A 23,826-nucleotide genomic window follows, 5' to 3' on the forward strand; every position below is an offset into this window, starting at 1 on the left:
CAAAAGTATTAAGAAGAAGAATGAAGATGACTATGCTAATGTCGTAACAGAAGAGGTACATGACACATTACTTCTTACTGTAGACAGTCCACTTGATGATTGGGTTTTGGACTCAGGAGCTTCGTTTCATACCACTTCATACCAAGAAATCATACAAAACTACGTTGCAGGTGATTTCAGTAAGGTGTATTTGGCTGATAGCACAACCTTGGATGTTGTGGGTATGGGAAACATTTGGATGTCATTGCCCAATGGGTCTATTTGGTTACTACAGAAAGGTACGACATATTCCCGACCTGAGAAAGAATTTGATTTCTGTCAGACAACTTGATGATAAAGGGCATGCGATGTTGTTCACTGTTGGCACTTGGAAGGTTACAAAGAGAGCTAGAGTATTGGTTTGTGGAAAGAAGTCTGGTACTTTATACACAACCTCAAGTCCAAGAGACAGTTGCAGTTGTTGAAGCAAGTACTTATACAAGCCTATGGCAACGTAGACTTGGTCACATGAGTGAGAAAGGGATGAAGACGCTACTATCAAAAGGGAAGCTACCAGAATTGAAGTCTGTTGATTTTGACTTGTGTGAAAGCTGAATTTTAGGAAAGTAGAAAAGGGCGAACTTCTTGAAAACCGACAAAACTCCGAAGGCTGAAAAATTGGAGTTAGTACACACTGATTTTTGGAGGTCTTCTCCGGTTGCATCCCTTGGAGGTTCAAGGTATTACATTACTTTCATTGATGACTCAGCCAAAAAGGTATGAGTTTATTTTCTAAAAAATAAATCTGATGCATATGACACTTTTAAGAAGTGGAAGGCTACGGTTGAGACTGAGACATGTTTGAAAATAAAATGTTTGAGGCCGGACAATGGAGGAAAATACATAGATGGAGGGTTCAAAGAGTATTGTACTGCACATGGAATCATAATGGAGAAGACCATTCCTAGAACACCACAGCAAAATGGTGTGACTGAGTGCATGAAAAAAACTCTCAATGAGCGTGTTAGGAGTATGAGGTTGCATGTTGGACTACCAAAAACTTTCTGGGCTGATGCTGTTAGCACTACAACTTACCTGATAAACTGAGGACCTTCGGTTCCCATGAATTTCAGACTTCCTGAAGAGGTTTGGAGCAATAAAGAGGTAAAGTTTTCTTATTTAAAAGTTTTTGGTTGTGTTTCTTATGTCTATTTATATTCTGATGCTCATAGAAAACTTGATGCAAAATATAAAATATGTTTTTTTATTGGCTTTGGTGATGAGAAATTTGGCTATTGGTTTTGGGATGAACAAAATAGGAAAATCAGTAGAAGTAGAAATGTGATATTTAACGAACAGGTAATGTACAAGGACAGGTCAATTGTGAAAAGTAAGGTGTAGTCCCAAGAAGGGGGGGTGAATTGGATTATAAAAAAATTCTTTTAAATCCTTTTAAGAAATCTTAAACTTCTTTTATTTCTTTTAAACAATTCTTGACTTGTTTGTTTAACTCTTTAATTACTAAAGAACTTTAGATCATTTTATCTAATCAACAATACTATTGTTTAGCCAAACAAGCAATCAATCATTCAACCAAATAGCCAAGCCAATCAATCAATCATAAATTAAAAGTAAACAACCAAACCAAAATTAACACATACACCACTTTGGCAATGTAAGCACTTAAAATAGTTTTTGTTTATATAAGCGCTATATATATGAAATTTGTACTTGCTAATATAAAGCCTTGTATTGATTGTTTTGCTTCTTCAATATGAAGTGCAATACAACATCCAATCAACAAAGTATCTACACTCTTCTCAATATTCAGAACTCGGCTAAACTCTCAGTTAATTTATCCTTGGACTGTTAACCAAGTAACATACTCCCATATGATTTCCGCAAGGTATGGTATAACCAACGTGCTCCATTTCGGTTTTCGCAACCTAAATCAAAATTAGACTTTAAGTTTACTTGATTCTCAAATATATGTTAGTATATATGATTTTCAATTTAAACCATCCATGCAATTTAAATATGTACTGAAAATAAAGAGTAGGGAAAGAAAGAGTGAGATGGAGATTTTTACGAGGTTCGGCTTATACCCAGCCTATGTCCTCGCCTTTGGAAAAGTACCAAAAGATTCACTAAAGATGTTCCTTTAACAAGCAAAACAAACTTTTACAACACTCCTTGATTAAGGCTAGAGCCCGCCTTCTCCAAACGATATCCCCTTGTTCGGTCACTCCTTAACTAGGTTAGAGCCCGCCTCTCTGAGCAATATCCCCTTACTTAGCCAACGATCCAAACAATCCTTTAAATCATCAATCTACAAGAAATAAATCAAATAGATGTGTACAAGAACTTGCTCACACAAAGAGCTGATTAGTACAACAATTTAGAACTATAATATACTTCAAAGTAAATAATAATATGGAATTTAACTTGAAGTTCAATGAAGTATATCACCGATTAATTCTTTCAATGATTGAAAGATTTAGAATTTGTAGCACAATTTTGGTGGAAGAAGATTAGAAAAAACTTAGTTGAATTCGTGCAAGTTGAGAGCAAGAAAGAGTCCTGAGAATTTGATAGCAATTGAGAGAGATTTTAAATTTTTGCTGAATTTGAATTCTTGGTGTATTGATTCAATGATATTTGAGGCTTATTTATAGACTCTAAAAGGTATGTAACTTGATCCCCAAGTGACTTGGAGTATTCCCCAAGTTTTCACAAAGTTTGAGCCCCAAGCAAACCATTTAAAAAATGTTTCCGTTGAGGTTTTTTTAAAATTCTGTTCGTGGCAGTCACCTACCCCAATCTGGCAGTTTCCTGCCATGTTATTTTTAAAGGAGCAATAGGGGCAGTAGGGTGGCATTCTCCTTCCAAGACATAGCCAGTCGCCTAGCTTGACCACCCAGGCGCTTGTCCTAGTTCAGGAAGTCTACTGGTTGCTGTCAACTTCGAGTACCCTTATGTTTTTCGGTCATAACTTTTTCTATATAACTCCAAATTTGATGATCTTGGTGTCAAATGAAATCTAAGATAAAATACTACAACTTTCATGTTGAATACTTTTTAAAATAAATAGTTTTTAATTTTGAAAAATACACCTCAATGCAGATGTAGAAAAATTAACAACATTTTGAAAATCTTCTTTTTGATGCTTTTCATTCCAAAAATGATTTTAACTTTTTTAAAATAATTTTTGACCTTATAAAAATATTTTCCAAGTATGTTAAAAAGGTATTTAGGTCCAATAAATTAACCTATGAGTTTCATGTATCCATATTGAAATTATTTGAAGTACTCACATGAAATTTCCTATAGACTCTTTTAAATTTTCAATTCTTGAATTCCTTGAGGTTTTTATACTTGCTTCATATTTATTTAAGTTTTCATCAAGTTCTCTTTAATCCTTATGCTCTTATGATTTTCAAGATTTATCTTTAAATCCATTTTTGAATTCATGCTTCAAGCTTGATATAAATCATCATTCTTTGAAATATAAGCTTTTATGAATTTTTTAACCTTGCATTCATCATTGAGTCCTGAAAATAGATCACTAAAAAAAAACATGTTAAGTTCTACTTGTTTGTTAGCATCAAAACAAGATGTTAAGCCTTGTAAAGCCAACAAATTGCAGTGCCAGATGTCACTGAGATAGATAAGAAGAAATCTAAGTTTGTCAACTTAGATGAGTTGATTGAAAGTACTGTCCAGGAAAGGGGTGAAGAAGATAAGGAGAATGTAGAATCATAAGTAGATCATAATACACCTGTAGCTACGGTTTATAGATCTTCCAAGACCATTAAACCTCCACAGTGTTGTTCACCTGCTCTAAATTATCTCCTGCTAACTAATGGTGGTAAGCCAGAGTGTTATGATGAAGCCTTGCAAGATGAAAAATCAAACAAGTGGGAGTTAGTCATGAAGGATGAGATGAATTCCTTGTTGGGGAACCAGGCATGGGAACTAACTGAATTTCTAGTAGGGAAGAAGACTTTGTACAACAAGTGGGTATACATAATAAAGAATGAACAAGATGGTAGCAAGCACTACAAAGCTAGATTAGTTGTCAAAGGGTTTCAGCAGAAGTAGGGCATTGACTTCACAGAAATATTTTCTCCAGTTGTGAAGATGTCTAGGATGCTGAAGTTCAAGATTCTTGATTTCTCATGAGGCTCAACCAAGTCGAGACCATGGGGAAAAATGGTGCGATTAGGTCGACGACGACGATCTTCTATGCAAGATTTTTGGCAGAACTTTCCTATTTCAAAAGTTATGATCTTGTAAACCCTAAGATATATATTTCTAATGTTCGTCTATATGTGGAGGGTGGCATCAAGTGGTGTAGCTGCATGTAGAGGATGTGTGCATGTTGTTTCTTCCTTGTTAAGAGTGAGAAGAACTGTAAATGCTGCACTCTGTATACTTCCCTGATAACAGTGAAATCCCTGCAACTTCGTGGATGTAGGAAAAATTGCCGAACCACGTAAATATTGTCATGTGCGTGCGTGTGATTATTTTCTTTGGCGTGTGCTTGTCTCTATCTTGGATCTCATAGGTTTAGTGTTCTGGGAATTTTCATGTGTTTTTTTTTGTCCCTGTTACACTATATATATGATTTCAAGGGTTATTTTGAAAATCGACTGTTCAAAGTGGACTTTATAAATTTAGGATATATGATATGATATTTTGGATAAAAAGAATGGTGGAAAACTAGGTTTTATCTTGCGAACTTCAAACTGTGTTTTCTTGGTTGTTTAAATGGCTATATTCAAATATTGAAATTGTATGGCAGGTGAATAATCGATATAGGTTATGGTATAACTGAATTTGGGTATGGTTGTGAAACACTGAACTGTTTGTGAAAATAATGGAACTGCCTTTGTGAAATACTGGGTTGTATTTAATGGGTGTGGGCCTAGTTTTATTTAACGGTCGAGGGTCGGGTTGTATATGACGGCTGAGAGATGGGTTTATTTGACGGCCGGGGGCCTGGTTTTGTGAAATGGTAGATTTTACACAGAATGAAATTTATACTACAGTTTTACTATTTAAATTACATGATATGGTATAAGAACCTTGAGGACCAGTTGTATTGTGAGCACTGTACCGTTGCTAGGGAATTATTATTTGGCCATGTGCGCCCACACTAGATTGAGAGGTGTATGGTGATTTTAGTTGATTAGCCTACGTAGAGGTAGTATCTTCCCTGGCGTCTAGACCAGGAAGTGGTAAGGCAATCGGACCTATAATTGGGTTACGTATGCCTATAGGTGTATTAGCATATGAATACTTTGACTTTGTCTGGGTTGATCCCCCAGGGCTAAGTCCAGCCTTCAGGCTGCACAACCCGTCATGGGGTTTATGCATATCGTTAGTCCTAGGGAGTTTCTTTTAAGCATATATGTTAATTTATCTAAATGGTATTATTATTTACTAAACGGGTTTATACCATGGAAATGAAAAAAGGGTATTTTCAACTGTACATGGTGAGTATAATGTATAAATGCTATTTTCAGTTAAATGGAAAATGAGATATTATCTGTATATACTAAAACTCATGTTGACCACACACTGATATTACCTTAATCTCCCTTACATAGAAGTGTCTCACCCCAATATACAAATAATCTTTTCAAGACCATCTTGAGGTCGAGTAGCGAACTTCGGGGCAGGGTGATAGCTAGTTTAGTTTTTGTGAGTGTCTGTAAGACTTATATTGTGTAATAGGGTTGTATGTGCTGAGATGGTTTTTGTAATATATTATGGTCTGTAATATGGATATTGAGAGATTGCTATGTATGTCAGTTGTTTAGAACTTTGGTAATGTGTTTTGGAGAATGTATCATTTATTTACGCTACATTTTTATAATGAATAGGATATCAAGTACACAGATGTCACTAAAGTAGCACCTCGGGCCCCACGAGGTGGGTCAGGGCATTACAAACTTGGTCAACCTGACCTAGCTAACTTGGACCCAGTCAACCCAACCCGGTTGACTAGTTTTGATCAGTTTTGACTAATTTTGACCAATTTTTTTAAAGGAATAAAGTTATAAAATAAATTCAAATATGAGTATTTTTTTGAAGGACATATATATATGTTTTGAAATGAAATTGATTAAAACAACAAGTTGCCAAAGTGACCACTCCTGTGGCAATCAATTTTTTTTTTTAAAATATAAATGGCTTGTGTGCGTACATATGTAAAATTGATCGGCCCAAAAGAAGATAAATTTTTTGACAGAAATTGCACGTGCGCCTGTGGTAATAAATGCGTAATAATTTTTTGGTCTATTTAACATGTGAATAATAATTCGGCCCTAAGGAAGATTTATTATTCAACATATTCTTATTATCAGTATTTGATTACTGCACCAAGATATCACTTACAAGTTAATATATTTGTCCAAAGATAAAATATTAATAGAGTACACGATATCTTGAGAATGGGAATTACTTGTTTTTGAATTTAATTTTGGTTCAGGATTTATGTGAGCTTGCTTTAATTTTTATGGTTGTTTGTTATTCTCTGTTCAGTTATGACACTTGCTAATATCACATCCAACATCAATTATATTCCTATGCTAAATGGCTCGAACTTTAAGTCATGGAAGGAGAACCTTTTAATTGTTCTTGGAGTCATGGACCTCGACCTTGCGTTAAGTGTTAATTCTTCCCCACCTATTACGGACAAAACTACCTCTAATGAGAAAAGGGACTTTGAAAGGTGGGAAAAATCAAATCGTATGTATATGATGATCATGAAGAGAGCCATTCTAGAAGCATTTAGGGGCACTATGTCTGATTGTATAACTACAACTAAGGATTTCCTTACCGACATTGAAAAGAGGTTTGTCAAGAATGAAAAGTTTGAAATTAGTACACTCTTGACAAGCCTAATTTTAAAGAGGTATAAAGGTGAGGGTAACATTAGGGAGTACATTCTAGAATTGTCTCATCTTACTTCTAAGTTGAAAGCACTTAAGCTTGAACTGTCTGAGGACTTGTTAGTGCATTTGGTATTATTATCCCTGCCGGCACAGTTTAGCCAATTTAAGGTGAGCTATAACTGTGAGAAAGAGACCTGGTCTCTAAATGAGCTCATCTCACACTATGTACAGGAAGAGGAAAGACTTAAGCAAGATAAGGCAGAGAGTGCTCACCTAGCCTCGACCTTCAAAGAAAAAAAAAGGAAAGAAGAGGAAGAAGGATAGCACTGCTGTAGATACAATACCTCAAAAGAAACAGCAAAAGAAACCGACCAAAAAGGAAGGTACAAGTTGTTTCTTATGTGGAGCTGAAGGGCATAGGAAGAAGAAATTCACCAATTATCATGCCTGGAGTGCTAAGAAAGGGTTGCTTGAATTGTCGAAAGCCAAATGATGCTAAAAGATACATCTATGTGGGTGATGCAAGACAATTCAAGTCGAGGCAATTGGACTATTTTGATTATTGTTAAAGATTGGATTTTATTTGGATCTTATTGAAACATTTATTGTACTGTCTTTTAGATGTAACTTGATTTCTATTTCTGCTTTGGACAAGTTCGGTTATTGTTGTTCATTTGGGAATGAAAAATTTAGTTTGTTTCATGATTCAAAATTGGTTAGTTCTGGTTCTTTATTAGGTTATTATAATATTTATATGATAGATACAATTGTCTTATTTAATGAATCCCTGCATTTAAGCACTCATGGTACCAAGAGAAAATTAGCCGGGGATAATTCAGCTATGTTATGGCACAAGAGATTAGGTCATATCTCCAAATGGAGAATAGAGAGACTTTAGTCAGATGGAATTCTAGACCCCTTAGATTTCACAAATTTTAATGTTTGTGTAAATTGTATTAAGGGAAAACAAACCAATAAAAAGAGATTTGAAGTTAATAGGACCTTGGACATCTTAGAACTTATACATACAGATATTTATGGGTCATTCCCTACAGTTGCTTGGAATGGTCAACAATATTTTATAACATTCATAGATGATTTTTCTAGATATGGCTATATATATCTCATTCATGAAAAGTCTCAATCACTGGATGTGTTCAAAAACTTTAAAGCTGAAGTTGAAAATCAACTCAACAAAAGGATTAAAACCATCAGATCTGACCGTGGTGGTGAATACTATGGTAGATTTGATGGTTCAGGTGAACAACGTCCAGGACCGTTTGTTAAATTCCTAGAGGAATGCAGTATTGTCCCTCAGTACACTATGTCGGGTTCGCCCACTATAAATGGTGTTGTTAAGAGATGAAACAAGATGCTTAAGGATATGGTGAGGAGTATGATTAGTCATTCCACCTTGCCATAATCACTCTGGGGAGAAGCACTAAAGACTGTTGACTCACTCTAAAAATGAGTAGCTTGGAAGTTGTCTCAAGTATAGAAGTCCAGTCGAGTAATAATTAGCCAAAAGGTCAGATCGTTTCCTTAGAGAATGCAGTTTAGTTCCAAAATTTGTGTAATTTCAAAATAAATTAAGAAAAGACAAATTCCTAAACACAGTTCAAATTCAGTTTCTAAGATTTTTGGGATTTTTGTAATGAAACTTAAAACAACGTAAATCCTAACTGAAAATTTATCATGCATAAAAATAAATAAATAAATGTCAGATTCAATGCTAGAATAATGAAAGAAATAAATTATGCAATCATTCTATTAAATAAAAATACTAACCTTAATAGTAAAAATACCTAAAGAAAATATTTAAATGCTAACAAAGACTCCAAATAAGAAAAACAAACTGAAGAATGACCCAAACAAATATTAAAGATTCAACACAAGGCTTAAAAAAAAAAATCTAAACTAAATAATTTAAACTAAAATAAAATTCCAACCACAACTTTTTATTAAACAAAAAAACCAAAGAAAGAGAATAGAAGAGAGAAAAATTCAATTTAAAAACTAATTAACAATATTTAAATAATAAGAAAATCAAACTAATTTTTTGATAATAAAAATAGATCCAACAATTATTTAAGATTCAAATAAAAAAATAAGGAGAGAGAGAGAGAGAGAGAGAGAGAGAGAGAGAGAGAGAGAGAGAGCATAGCCGTGAGGAGGGAGGGGCCATTGTGCGGTTCCGGCTACTGCCCCTTGTGGTGTCCTCCCCCAAAAAAACTACTCCCCCCAAAGTAAAAAAAAAAACCCTGCATTTTAATGCTTCCATCCTTGCCCACCTATGTTGACTTTTCAACCCCACAACCAAACACACATTTGAAGTCCTAGCAACTTGAGGATGAGCAAATGGGAGGCTGCCATCACGTGGTCACAATACTTTTTTTTTTCTTCTTTCTTCCTTTTGTTAACGTATAGTCGGTTTTGCACTTTTAATACCGATTTTAACCCAGTAAACATACGAATTAGCAAACGGCTATTTCACAATAAATTGTAGATATCTTAGTAAACTTTCTAATGCCACTTGAATAACCCCAATCTGATTTTGGATGAGAGAGTTATGCACATATTACAAAGTAGTGTTGAAAACGACCTCTCTTTGCGTGCATGACTCGGTTTCCGAAAATTATCCTTTAAATGTCCATGAAAATCCAGGATGTTTACGGTCTTGATTTGGGTTCTGCCTCACATACACGACACCTCTTCATGCTCACTACCTGTATACATTCTAATCTCGGATTTAATTTTCAAAATTTTTCCTACAATAATAAAATACAAAAAATCGTAAATTATTGAATAAAATTTCAAATATTATAAACGGGTGCAATGTTAAAATATTGAGCGTAATTAAGCAATTAAGTAAAAATATAATCTTTAATGCATGGATTAAAACACCTAATTACGTAATTTAGGCGCGTAATCACACCCCCCAACTAAAGTTTTACTAGTCCCTAATAAAATAAAAATAAAAAAAACTAAGAAAATCACCAAATCCTATCTACCTCCTCTTTTGTAGGAAACATAGTTGCATTTACCAAATACAACAAGACTTTGAACCCCTAGGTCTATCCTAGTGGACGAATATCAAATGAATGTACATGCAACTCAAATATACCATTTCACATACAGCAATATCACCAGATTATACACAAGCTTATACACAATTCATGCAATTCTGAAGCAAATCATTCATGTATGTTTCATCATTATATTGACGTTAAAAACAGTATACTCACATAAAGTTAACCAGTAATTACGATTCAGAGTTAATGTAGCCATATAAATTCGAGTATAAATGGGAAAAATCTTGAGGAATGTGTAATGTGCATGACTCGTTACACCCAAGATACTAGTGGAGCCTATAGAACAGTCGTTTTGACTCTGCATAATTGGTATACCCTAAAAAATGCTCAAAAAAATGGGTTCACTCGTCATATGTGAGGAGGAGTGTTGTGATAAAACATCCCACATATTGTAAGGAACAACACTAAATATATGGAGTGGACTAGATTGTAAAAGATCTAACTTAGTTGTGAGGTGTCGAGTCCTTCACCCTAATATCTTCTCACCTACTCTCCATATCCAACCAAGACCACTCTAAATCAACTTATTCACAAACTAGGTGTGAATACACCCGACACATTAAGCGATTGAAGAGTCTTCATATGTGAATAACATGTGTCGTGTCCCTGATTTTTTGTTGTATTTGTGTGGAGCAGATATTAATCTTTCACTTCATTCATGCGCATTTCTATTTGTTTTTTATTTTTTTTTTCTGCTTATTCTTCAGTTTCTTTCTTTTCTTGGTTAATTAGGATAATCATTACATTTCTTTTATTGTCTTCATACCACCAATGAGAATTAATTTCGTATAGTAGTCCATGAACTAAATCTATTTTTAGGGGTGGCTCAACCTTCACATATTGAGTAGGCTACAAGACCTAGGTTTCTATCTTCCCACTAGATGTCACCGCTAAATAACGAGTCAAAAACAAAGACTAGTATACAAAGAGTATCCAGAAAAAAGGGAAAGTTGAGTTTCATGAACTCTGAGTTGACGTCAAAACTCAAAAGAACGACAAATGACTCAACAGTACCTCATAAGGTGTCAAAGTCACCACAGACGCTCTCTCAGTGCTCACAAGAAACCCTAAGTACTACAAGTCATGTGAACGTGTATTTTCAGTCTCATGAGATATCATGTAAATACAAGAGTTATATAGCTAGATTAACACAAATGAACTACTAATCAACCTACATAGAGTTACAATTCTTAGATTAACCATATAATGATAACTACACCTAAATAACCCACTATACAACTTAAGTGTGTAACTCTTAGGTTATATGCAAGTATGTAAAAGGTATAAGTTAGTATTAATCATGGTCTAATCATCCATATTCAAATTTTTTTTTTCTTAATGATTCCTCATCCCCCCTAACTAAAGTGAAACATTGTCCTCAATATGAAAACACAAGGGAAATAGAAAAGATGTGCACGGGGGAAGTGGAGCGTACTTGGGTGGAGAAGTAAAAGGAAAGAAAAACTAAAATTAAGAAAAAATATACTTGAAAATTAACTAAAAATAAAACAAGGTAAAACTAAATGAAAAGAAAAGAAAGAAAAACATCACAGTCTGCTTGACAGAGGCTCTAGAGGAATTTCATCTGGTGGGTGCAGGTCTATGAATTGAACCAGCGAGCCTCCAAATTTGAGTCTCCACAATGAATCAATCTTGTTAACTGCACAAAAGTTAACCTCAAATAAATCAATTCGTTCTAAGGTACTAGAAAAAACATGTGCAGACAGCCTTCCTTGTTTTAATAAGAAAAGATCTTTATTCAGCATATTTTTCAGGAAATTTATTTCTTTAAGAACCGATTTTTGAGGTAAAGTTGTCAGAGCAGTTACCTTTGGTTCTTTAGAATCATCAACATTAAAATTTTTACCTAGTTCCTTTAATCGTTCACTATTCTACTTACCCTTTTTATCGCTTGTACCTATCACCTTACCACTGCGAGGATGTGCTTCACCATTGCACTCATTGACATTTACTCCAATAGGGAGTGATGGTTTCACGACCATCAATCTCTGAGAGTAAGGTACCACATGTTGGTACTCCTTACTGGTTTCGGTCTCCACGTTAATTGACTTCTTCAATTCGGGGTTCACTTCCTCTAATATTTCTTTGATTTTATCTATTTCAGTTGTAACTTTAAGTGTCGGGATAATTGTTGGTATGTCAATGAGTATCTCAGGTTAGGAAACTTCATTTCCACTTCTCAAAGTAATAACGTCCTCCGCTATCTCAAATGAAACATTATGTATTTGTTACTGTTGGTGCTGGTATTCTTGAGGATTAGGCCGAGGTTCTATCGAAAATTCCTCTTTTTCTAAGATATTCAATTGTGTCCTTATCTCATTAATGGTGTCCCGCAATTTATATAACGTCTTGCTTAAATATTCATATAATAAAACATAATTAATAACAAAGTCATCACGAACCCGTGGGTAGCAGGGACACCTGTCATACACAGCGGAACCTAAGCAGCAGTAAATATAAACCATATTCATCAACCATAAATTACATAATACCAGAGTTTACTACATCTCCAAAATATTGTGTTTATATATAATCTCCAAAACATCAAAATAAACCTAGGATCTTATAACAAAATCTCCTGATCCTAGATTAAAACTTACCCTTCTAGCAGGGAAGCTCAACTCACTCAGCGGTGGCCCTAACTCACCGGTCTCTTTGGGTTTCTTGAAAATTATTTAATGTTTGGGGGTGAGATACTTCTCAGTAAGGGAAAATAAACTAAATGCAACTGTATGACAACATGAATACTTAATAATAATATAGATATACAGTATAATCTTCATACCAGAAAACATTCATCATTTAATGACTGAAAAACGTATACTTTCATATTTCTAATCATACTAATCATAACTGTATGGTATAGCTAACAATACTAAAAACATACCCAAGATGAATAGCTAACTGGTGTTATGTATTACCCCCTATGACGGGTTGTGCAGCCTGAAGGTGGAACCCGACAATGGCTGGCCGACCACTACCGAGTAAAAAATGTATGTAAGTACAATGAGCCAGCCACACTTTGGTCTAGACTGCCAGGTGGACGTCTACAACTCTACATTGAAAGCCACATCAACTATTCATCTCTCACCCCCCTTGTGGGGTGGTTAGCACTAATATGAACATAGATATCTAATCTATATAGTTACGGTACCGTGCTCCTGAACTGAACTAAACTAACATTTGGGTTCTGATAACATATAATACATGATAATATAGCGTTTAACATAAATGGATTGATAGCATTTTCTATAATTTCATAAATATGGTCTCGCGCCGAACATTTTATAAATACAGTCTCCTGTCAAACATTTCATAAATATGACCTCGTGCTAAAATCATACTTAAAACACAGCCTCGCGTCGGCTATCAATCATAGTCTTGCACCGAATATTTCATTCTGAATAATAAATCAATTATCATGTATTTTCAACATCATTACGTACTGTATTATTTCATATTTCTAAAAACATGTTTTAATCGTAAAATTATCATATCATAATACTTTTCATGAAAAATAATATTCATGTCACACATAACTGAGTAAATTCGTACATTTCATTCTAAAATTATATTTTCTGTATAACAACAGTATTTTCCCAAATCTGCATTTTCTCAATAATATTCAAATATAATACATGCTTCCCTAAAAATTAATTTACTGATAAATAATAATAATAATAATAATAATAATAATAATAATAATAATAATAATACGCGTGGAAAATAACTGCTTTAGTTTATTCGTTTACCTGGTATTGAAAAGCAATCCCCTAATTTCACTCATCCTATACTTGCAGGGTTCCCCGTTCAACACCCTGAATTCAACAATTCCCAGAACTAAACATCAGTATTTTCACGTGAATATCATTTCCTATAACTATGAAAAGATCAAATTTGACATAAAAAGTCTTACCCCAACTCAAGGATAGATTTCAACTCGCTTCCACCAATGATCCGCTTCGGCAGATTTGGAGATAACTTCTCCAGGAGCGTCATGGTGGCCTTAGATCGTCAATTCAGTGAACAACGAAGCCGAAATCGAAGAGAGAGGAGAGAGAAACCGTAGGGAGAGAGAAAGGGGGTGATTTTTGATTTTCTTCTGCGTTAAAACCAAGTTTCACACTATTTATATTAGGGGCTTGGTCGACGAGCCATGTCACCTTGTCAATGAGGTCAATAGGCAATTTGTCGACGAACTCTCCCCTTCATCGACGAAATTTAGAGTAGCCCAAAAATCCTCTTGGTATCTTCTTGTCGATGAAACAAACCCTCGTCGAAGAATCCCCTGTATTCGTCGATGAGTCCTTGATTAAATTGCTCGGTTATTACTCTCAAAATGTGATGTCATCGAAGAACGCGAAGTCTGCTGTCTCCTTCTGTTTCTGTTTTCATTTTCCTTTCTTTTTTTATTATTTAAATACCATTATTTTTTGGGTCATTATATTCTCCCCTCCTTATAAAATTTCGTCCTCGAAATTTACTATTCATACAACTCATCATCCCTTAAAGGCAAAACGGTCTACTTATTTTATTACTTACTCTCACTTATGGCGGAGGAATATCGTGGTTACATTCCGAGTCTTGGGAGATTACATATACCAAAAGAAAATTTCTCCCAAAACTAAAATACCACTTACTACTAAAGTATTACATGTACCTACAAAAGAAACATTTATACAATCACTTACATTTCCTTATTTTTGACTAAATTTCATGGAGCAACTGAGGGTACTTCTGTCTGATCTGTTCCTCGAGCTCCCAAGAAGCTTCTTCTACTGCATGATTCCTCCATAGAACTTTTACCAGAGGAATCTTCTTATTACATAGTTCGTGTTCCTTCCAATCCAAAATCTGCACTGGTACCTCCTCATAGACTAGCGAATCACTGAACTCTAACTCACCATAACCGATAATATGAGAATGGTCTGAGACGTATTTCTTCAACATAGATACGTGGAATACATCGTGCATCCTAGATAGTGTAGGTGGCAAAGCTAGCCTATAGGCAACCGGTCCCACTTTCTTTAAAATCTCAAACGGATCGATGAACTTAGGGTTAAGTTTACCCTTTCTACCAAACCTTATAACCCCTTTTATTGGAACTATCTTAAAAAATACATGATCACCAACATCAAACTCCAAATTCCTGTGGCGATTATCGGTATAACTCTTCTATTGGCTTTGAGCTGCACTAATTCTATTTCTAATGAGGTGAACCTTATCGTACGCCTGCTGCATAAGCTCTGGTCCTATAACTCGCCGCTCACCCATCTCATCCCAATACAAAGGAGATCAACATCTCCTACCATATAAAGCCTCAAACAGTGCCATGCCAATACTGAACTGGTAACTGTTATTATACATGAACTCTACCAGAGGCATAAACTGAGTCCAACTATCCCCAAAATCTAATACACATGCTTGGAGCATATCTTCTAGTATCTGTATCGTCCTCTCAGTTTGCCCATCTGACTGAGGATGGAATGTCATGCTAAACGATAGCTGAGACTCCAGAGCTTTCTGTAAGCTTCTCTAGAACCGTGACGTAAAACGCCGGTCTCGATTTGACACTATAGATACTAGTCCATGAGAACGAACTATCTCCTAAACATAAATCTTCGCTAAACGGTAAAGGGAATAACTGATTTTGATAAGGAGGAAATGGGCGGTCTTAGTCAACCGATCTAGTATCACCCAAATCATATTCTGGCCATGCGATGTCGACGATAGCCCTGAGACAAAATCCATGAAAATATGATCCCATTTCCACTCTAAGATAAATAATAGCTACAACTGACCCACTGGCCTCTGGTGCTCAGCTTTTACCTACTGGCACGTCAAGCACTGAGTTACATACTCGACAATCTTTCTCTTCATACCACTCCAACAATAAAACTCTCACAGGTCCCTGTACATTTTCGTACTATCAGGATGAATTGTATACAAAGATTTGTGAGCCTTCTCTAAAATAGTCTTCCTAATGTCAGTATCGGTAGGAACGCATAATTTGGAATGGAACTGCAAAGTTCCGTCATCTGCAATACTGAATTCCTCCCCCTGACCACTCTACACTCTGTCCATCACCTCTACTAATTCTGGGTCTTCTTTCTAGATAGCTTTAATTCTTTCGTGCAGAATAGGCTGTACCACTAGGCTGGCAATACATACTGGAGGATTACTCTTGATCAATTCAATGTCGAGTCTCTCTAGATCCATCATGATCAGACACTGGATTTCCATAGTCGTCAATGCTGATTCCCTAGACTTCTTACTCAGTGCATCAACTACCTCATTTTCTTTTTCTGGGCGATAACTGATAGTACAGTCAAATCTTTAATTAACTCTAACCACCTTCTCTACCTCATATTCAATTCCTTCTACGTGAATAAATACTTTAAACTCTTGTGGTTGGAGAAAATCTCACACTACTGGCTATACAGGTAATGCCTCCAAATTTTCAATGCGTGTACCACTGCAGCCAATTCAAGATCATGGGTAGGGTAGTTCTTTTCATACTCTTTCAACTATCTGGACGCATACGCCATCACTCTACCATGCTACACCAATACACAGCCAATTCCCTTCAAGGACGTATCACTGTAGAGAGTATAACCCTCACCCCCAAATGGGATGATCAGTACTGGCACTGTGACTAGCCTCTGCTTCAATTCTTGAAAACTCAGCTCACGGCTGTCGTCCCATTCAAATCTGACATTCTTCCTAGTTAGTCGTGTCAGAGGCCCTGATAAAGCTGAAGACCCCTGGACAAAATGACGATAATATCCAGTTAACTCCAAGAAACTCTTGATCTCCTGGACGTTCCTCAGTCTAGTCCAATTCACTACCGCCTCAATCTTACTAGGATCCACAGAAATTCCATCTCCTAAGATAATATGCCCCAAAAATATAACTTCCTTAAGCCAGAAAATCACATTTTCTAAACTTAGCATACAACTTCTTCTCCCTGAACATCTGCAAAACCAGCCTCAAATGTATCTCATACTCCTCATAGCTTCTCGAATAGACCAGTACATCATCAATAAAAACAACAATAAACTGATCTAAGTATGGATGAAAAATCTTATTCATCAAATTCATAAATATTGCAAGAGCATTCGTCAGACCAAATGGCATAACAAGGAACTCATAATGTCCACACCTAGTTCTGAAAACTGTCTTCAATACATCTTCTACTCTCACTTTTACTTGATGGCAACCTAATCAGAGGTCGATCTTAGAATATACCCGTGTACTCTGGAGCTAATCAAATAAGTCATCAATTCAGGGTAGAGGATACTTATTCTTGATTGTCACTTTATTAATCTCCCTATAATCTATGCACATCCTCATAGACCCGTCTTTCTTCTTCACGTATAGTACTGGATGTAACATCCTCAAAATTTCTTTTTTTTTTTATTCTAACAAATTACTCTAATATTTGAATATAATGGGCACCCTTATGCAACGAAAAACATAAATCACATAACCACATATACATGTATATACAATACCAGAATTCAGTATTTTCAACCATAACTACATAATACATCTCTCTTTCCAGTGTTAACTACCCAAAAATACAAAACCCTACATAAAACTTACCTTATAACTAGGGTGACCAAGTGATCTCTAGCCAGTACTAGAGTTGAAACTAACCGTTGCTTTAATTCTTGAAAACTCTGCTCATAGTCATCAGTCCATTCAAATTTTACATTTTTCCTCGTAAGTCATGTTAATGGACCTGATAGCCTGGAGAAACCATCCACAAAACGCCGGTAATAGCCAGCTAATCCCAAAAAACTCTTGACTTCCTCAACATCTCCCGACCTTTCCCAACTCACCACTGCCTCTATTTTACTTAGATCAACTGATACACCTGCTTCTGAGATCACATGGCTGAGAAATGTGACCCGTTTTAACCAAAACTCACACTTCTTAAATTTTGCATATAATTTCCTTTCTCTCAATATCTGCAACACCAGCCTTAAACGATACTCGTGCTCCTCAAAACTCTTCGAGTAGACCAGTATATTATCAATGAACACAACCAAAAACTGGTCCAAATACTGATAAAACACCCGATTCATTAGATCCATAAATACTGCTGGTGCATTAGTCAACCCGAATGGCATCACTAAGAACTCGTAATGCGGTACAAAATGCAGTCTTCGAAATATCTTCTACTTTAACTTTCACTTGATGGTAGCCTGATCGCAGATCATTTTTAGAGTAAACCTGAGTCCCTTGGAGCTGATCAAATAAATCATCGATCATAGGAAGAAAATATTTATTCTTGACTGTCTGTTTTTTTATTTCCCTATAATCGATGCATAATCTCATAGTTCCATCTTTCTTTTTCACAAACAGAATTGCCGCACCCCAAGGCGACACACTGGGTGTGATGAAACCTTTATCTAGCAATTCCTGTAATTGTTCTTTCAATTCTTTTAACTCTACCCGGGCCATACAGTATGGGGCTTTCGATATTGGTGCAGATCCCAGCAACAAGTCTATAGTGAACTCAATCTCATGATCTGGTGGCAAACTAGGCAATTCTTCTAAAAATACATCTAGGAATTCCCTCACTACTGGTATGTCAGCTTGTCCCAATTCTTCTTTTGGCAATTCTTTTATGTATGCGACATACCCCTGGAAACCACCCTGTAAAATCTCCTCACCTGAATAGCCAACACTAGCTGTGGTGAGGCACATACACATGAACCTGCAAATCTAAATTCTGACTCGCCCAGGGATCTAAAAATTACTTCCTTCAGATGACAATCAATACTTGCGTGATAAATTGCTAGTCAATCCATGCCCAGTATCACATCAACCCCTGCATATCTAGGACCACAAGATCGCCTAACAGCACTCTCTCCTAAATACTTATTGGAAAATTCTGGAGTACCCTCCTGCATCTAACCATAGATCTCATCGGCGTACCCACAGACAGTTCTACATCTAGTAGCTGAGTCTCTACCCCAGTTATTCTGACATATCCCGCCGATATAAAGGAATGGGTGGCACCTGTATCAAACAAAACAACAATTGTATATGGTAAAGTAGTAAGGGTACCTGTGACCACATTTCTAGCCGTCTCAGTGTCTCCCGGTGTCAATGCGTAAACCCTTACCGGCTCGGTATTTCTCTACTGACCTCCACAGGGTGCCTGATATCCTCCCCAAAATGGCCTAGTAGCTGGTACTTAACTTGGTGACATCTGATAGGATCGAGTCATATGACCAGGTCTCCCGCAGCGATAGTAAACATTCTCCCCTAATCGACATTGACCCAGGTGTCTCCGTTCATATCTAGTACAAATGGCGAGAGGCTGACTACCCTGAAATCCACCCTGCTCTACCATCTATCTCTGACCTCCGCCAAATCTACCTCCCCTCCAAGAGCCTCGGCTGGGACCCGCCTAAAAGCTCGAGGGTGCGGTCCTTTTCTTCTGACTCTGTGTCTCAATCTCTTTCGGTAGACTCTCCTTTGCTATAATGGCTCTGTCAACCAACTCTGTAAAATCCTAGATCCTCAATACCGCCACTTTCTTGTAGATATCTCGCCTCAAATTCCTCTCGAACATTCTACCTTCTTTACTTCATCAGGGACAATATATGGGTAGAAACGCGAGAGCTCGATAAATCTCGCCACGTACTGCTGGACTGTCATCGACCCCTGGGACAGGCTCAGGAACTTATGAATTCAGGCCTCTCTGACCGAAGCAGGATAGTATCTATCAAAGAATATATCCCTGAAACGGGCCCAGGTCATCGACACTGGAGTCATCCTATGCTCCTCCAATAGTATAGTGGCTTTCCACCATCTCTCAGCCTCCCCTGCCAGTCTATACGTAGCGTACATAACTCTCTGCTCGTCGGTGCAGTCTAGTACTATCAGGGTCTTCTCTACCTCCTGCACCCAATACTCAGCAACTGCAGGGTCAGTCGCTCTAGAAAAAGCTGGCGGATTCATCTTCATGAATTTTTTTATGGTGCATCCCTGAACTGGAGATGGGCCTCCCTACTCTCTAGAACTCTGCACTATCTCAGTCATAACTTGCTGAGCCACACTACGTAGCACAACATTTGAATCCCCACCTGCTGCGCCAGAAGAACCAGCACCATCATTCCCATTAGTGTGAGCGCTATTGCCTCCTGGGTCCATCCTGTAAACACATAAGACACCATTTCAGAATTCTATTTCCCTATAGACCCAACTTATTCATCTAAAACTCCAAATTCTCTATTAACCATCCTTCCTGATCCTAACTTCAAAATCCACTCCTATAACCCAAACACATGACTCGTCGACAGTTTACTATGGTTTTCCTGAAAGCGTCACCCCAGGAAAAACACAGAAATTACCACGAAATCCTGTATCCAGATCACAGAATAAAACCTCAAATCTTTTTCTTATATTCTAGTATTATTTTCTGCTGCACTCTAGAATCTACAGAACCCAGCAACCTAAGCTCTGATACAAAAAATGTAACATCCTCAAAATTTTTCTATTTTTTTTAACAAATTACTCTAATATTTGAATATAATGGGCACCCCTATGTAGCGGAAAATAATAATCACATAACCATATATACATGTATATACAATACCAGAATTCAGTATTTTCAACCATAACTACATAATACATCTCTCTCTCCAGTGTTAACTACCCAAAAATACAAAACCCTACACAAAACTTACCCTATAACTAAGGTGACCAAGTGATCTCTATCTGCAAGTCTGATCTGCTCGCCTAGTTGGCTCGTCTGAAAAATGTTAAAATAATGGGGTGAGTCGACGCTCGGTAAGTGGAAATATGTTATTACTAGTGTGTGGCGACCGAGTCATATAATTATAATAATAGTATTTAAAACGGCATGATCTGATAAATCTATAAAACACATGTATAAAAGTTTAAAACATTTGTATCATCTGAGCTTTCTATCATTCATACTGCTATAACATACTATATACGATAAAAAACTATAAAACTGTATACATATACATAACTGTGTTCTTTCCTTGGACTCTGTATGTCATGATTTGACCCCTCATAACAAGGTTGTGCAGCCCATAGGCGGGACTTAACCTGGTCGGCACTCCAAGTAAGTCATCATACTCTACATTATCTCAGCAAGGCCAAATTGCATCCACTCCTAAGCGCGGGACTGGCTACTACCTCGTCTAACTGGCCCCCTCTACCCAACGTATTGGGGAGCTACATCCTCTTCGAGCACGGTTAGACAGTACCCACACACTATCTGAGATATGTGGTTGCACTCTATCTGCATATAGCAACGGTACCGTACTATGTAAACTGTATCTTTCTGTAATAACTCCACAAGGATCTAATACTATATAAGTACATCTATATATATATATATATATATATATATATATATATATATATATACCTTTATTGTTTTCATTATGTTTCCAAAATAACCATAATGCTATAATTTTGTACTGTAAAATCTGAATAACTGTAACATCTCGATGCTATAACTGTATAATCTATCTTTACAAACTGTGTCATGGTATTCAGGAAAACATAGCATTCTGTAAAAACTATGATATACTGAACTGAATAAAATTTATATAAATTTGTCTGTTAATCATTTGTGAATAACTATATATACATGCTATACAACATGATATGTTGAAGTACTATATGAATTTTACATCAGGTAAATATCTACTTAGCCACACAACATTAAAACATTCGTTCGATAGAAACTGCATAATAACTGGTATATATGTATTTATGAAAACTCTGTTAATATTCTTAAAACCCTAGCATAGCATATTTCCCTTATTTAACTCTGAAAAGCCCATGCTAAATTCTGGTCTTATACCCTTAGAGTTTTTCACTCAAAACCCTAAAAATCAATTCCCCCAAAGCAAAACATCAGTATTTCTTCGTGTATTATATTTCTTATAACTAAGGGAAAGACAAATACTAAATAAAATGTCTTACCTTGAGATTGGAATGAAATCCAAGCCAACTCCACCAATGATCAGCTTTAGCTTCATAGAGAACTTCGTCAGGAGCATCGTGGTGGCTTCAAATCGTCGATCCGGCGTGAATCAGGGCCGGAATCGAAGAGAGAAGGAGAGGGGGGCCTTTTAGAGAGAGAGAGAGGGTTAATTTGCACTGAAATCTGATAAAAATATGTGTTTTTCACTATTTATAGGGCCTGATTCGTCGACGAGACACGTCACCTCATCGACGAGTCCTTCAATAATTTCGTCGACGAACTTCCTCCCTCGTCGACTAATTTTAAACTGTCCAAAAACCCCTCTCGGCATCTTCTCGTCTGTAACAACGCAGAAAATACTGATATTTAAATATTAAAGAGAGAAAAAATGGAAACAAGAATAGAATGAGGTAGTAGACTTCGTCGACGACATCGCATTTTGGAGATAATAATAGTTGGGGATAATAATAATAATTTCGAGGAATTTCCAGAACTCGTCGACGAATATATTGCTTCGTCGATGAGTACATAAGGAAACTCGTCGACGAATACAAGGCTTCATCGATGAGTACATAAGGAGACTCGTTAACGAATACAGGGCCTCGTCGATGAGAAAAATACCGAGAGGGGTTATAGGGCAGCCTGAAATTAGTCAACGAATACAGGTATTTGTCGACGAATTTATTTAAAGATTCGTCGACGAGATGACGTGTCTCGTCGACGAAGGCCGCTGTATATAAGGGGAAAACTCAGATTTTTATCATTTATCTGCGCCCCTCTCTCTCTCTACGACTCTCTCTCACTTCTCTCTTCATTTCCGGGCCTGTTTCTCATAAGATCGAAGATCTCAGGCTACCACGATGCTCCTGGTGAAATTCTTTGTAAGTTTGTCGGAACTGATCGTTTGAAAAGTTGGGTTGGATTTCGTCCCAATCTCAGGGTAAGACATTTTATTCAGTATTTTCCTTTCCCTCAGTTATGAGAAATGTTGTAGGTAAGAAAATACTGATGTTTTGTTCTAGGGGATTGTGCTTTCACGATGTTGAGTTAGGAACCCTGTGAGTATAGAGCCAGAATTATACAGGGGCTTTTCAAAGTTAAGGTAAAGGAAATATGCTATGCTAGGATTTTTCATAATGCTAACAGAGATTTCATAAACATATATTTATACTAGTTTATTATACAGTATTTACAGAATATGAGTTTAAATGCTTGTGTGGCCTGAGTAGATTTTCATGTGATGAAGGAATTTATACAGCTTTTATAAAGTATCATACTATACTGAGTACACAGATATAGATGGTATATACAGTTTATATAGTTTTTCCAGTATATAAGATTATACATAATATACAGATATAGATTTATATACACAGAGAGTATACAGAGAAATTTACATGCATATACAGTTTTTATATGAGTAGTTTCATGAAACAGACACATATATATATATATATATATATATATACATATACATGTATACAGTTTTATGCAGATCAGTATTATATCACAATTTTATACAAAACAGTATATACAGAGTTATAGTATGTCATGTTTCCTATTACCATAACATACAGAGAATACAATCAAAGTATATAGACAGAGTATACTGACAGAAATATAGAGGTAGCATCAAGATGCTACAAATATAGTATACATAGATTACAGTATTTATAGTACAGACAGATAGCGTTATGGTAATTTTGGAAACATGAAGAAAACAGCCATGCTCGGAGAGTATGTAGCTCCCCAGTTCACTGGGTGGAGAGGGCTGGTTTGACGAGGTAGTAGCCAGTCCTGAGCTTAGGAGAGGATGTAGTTTGGCCGGGTTGAGGTAGTGTAGAGTGTT

At 36.3% G+C, this 23,826-nt stretch overlaps 1 protein-coding gene across 1 annotated transcript; it reads left to right on the forward strand.

The window, feature by feature from the left end:
• Positions 1 to 251: 251 nt before the first annotated feature.
• LOC131148806 (uncharacterized) lies at positions 252 to 7,205 on the forward strand. The gene is made up of 2 exons (XM_058098734.1): positions 252 to 417; positions 6,529 to 7,205. Exons 1-2 carry the CDS (start codon positions 252 to 254, stop codon positions 7,203 to 7,205), a joined length of 843 nt encoding a protein of 280 aa, XP_057954717.1.
• Positions 7,206 to 23,826: the final 16,621 nt, after the last annotated feature.

The sequence above is a fragment of the Malania oleifera genome, chromosome 1 (genome assembly GCF_029873635.1).
Source record: "Malania oleifera isolate guangnan ecotype guangnan chromosome 1, ASM2987363v1, whole genome shotgun sequence".
Taxonomy (NCBI): domain Eukaryota; kingdom Viridiplantae; phylum Streptophyta; class Magnoliopsida; order Santalales; family Ximeniaceae; genus Malania; species Malania oleifera.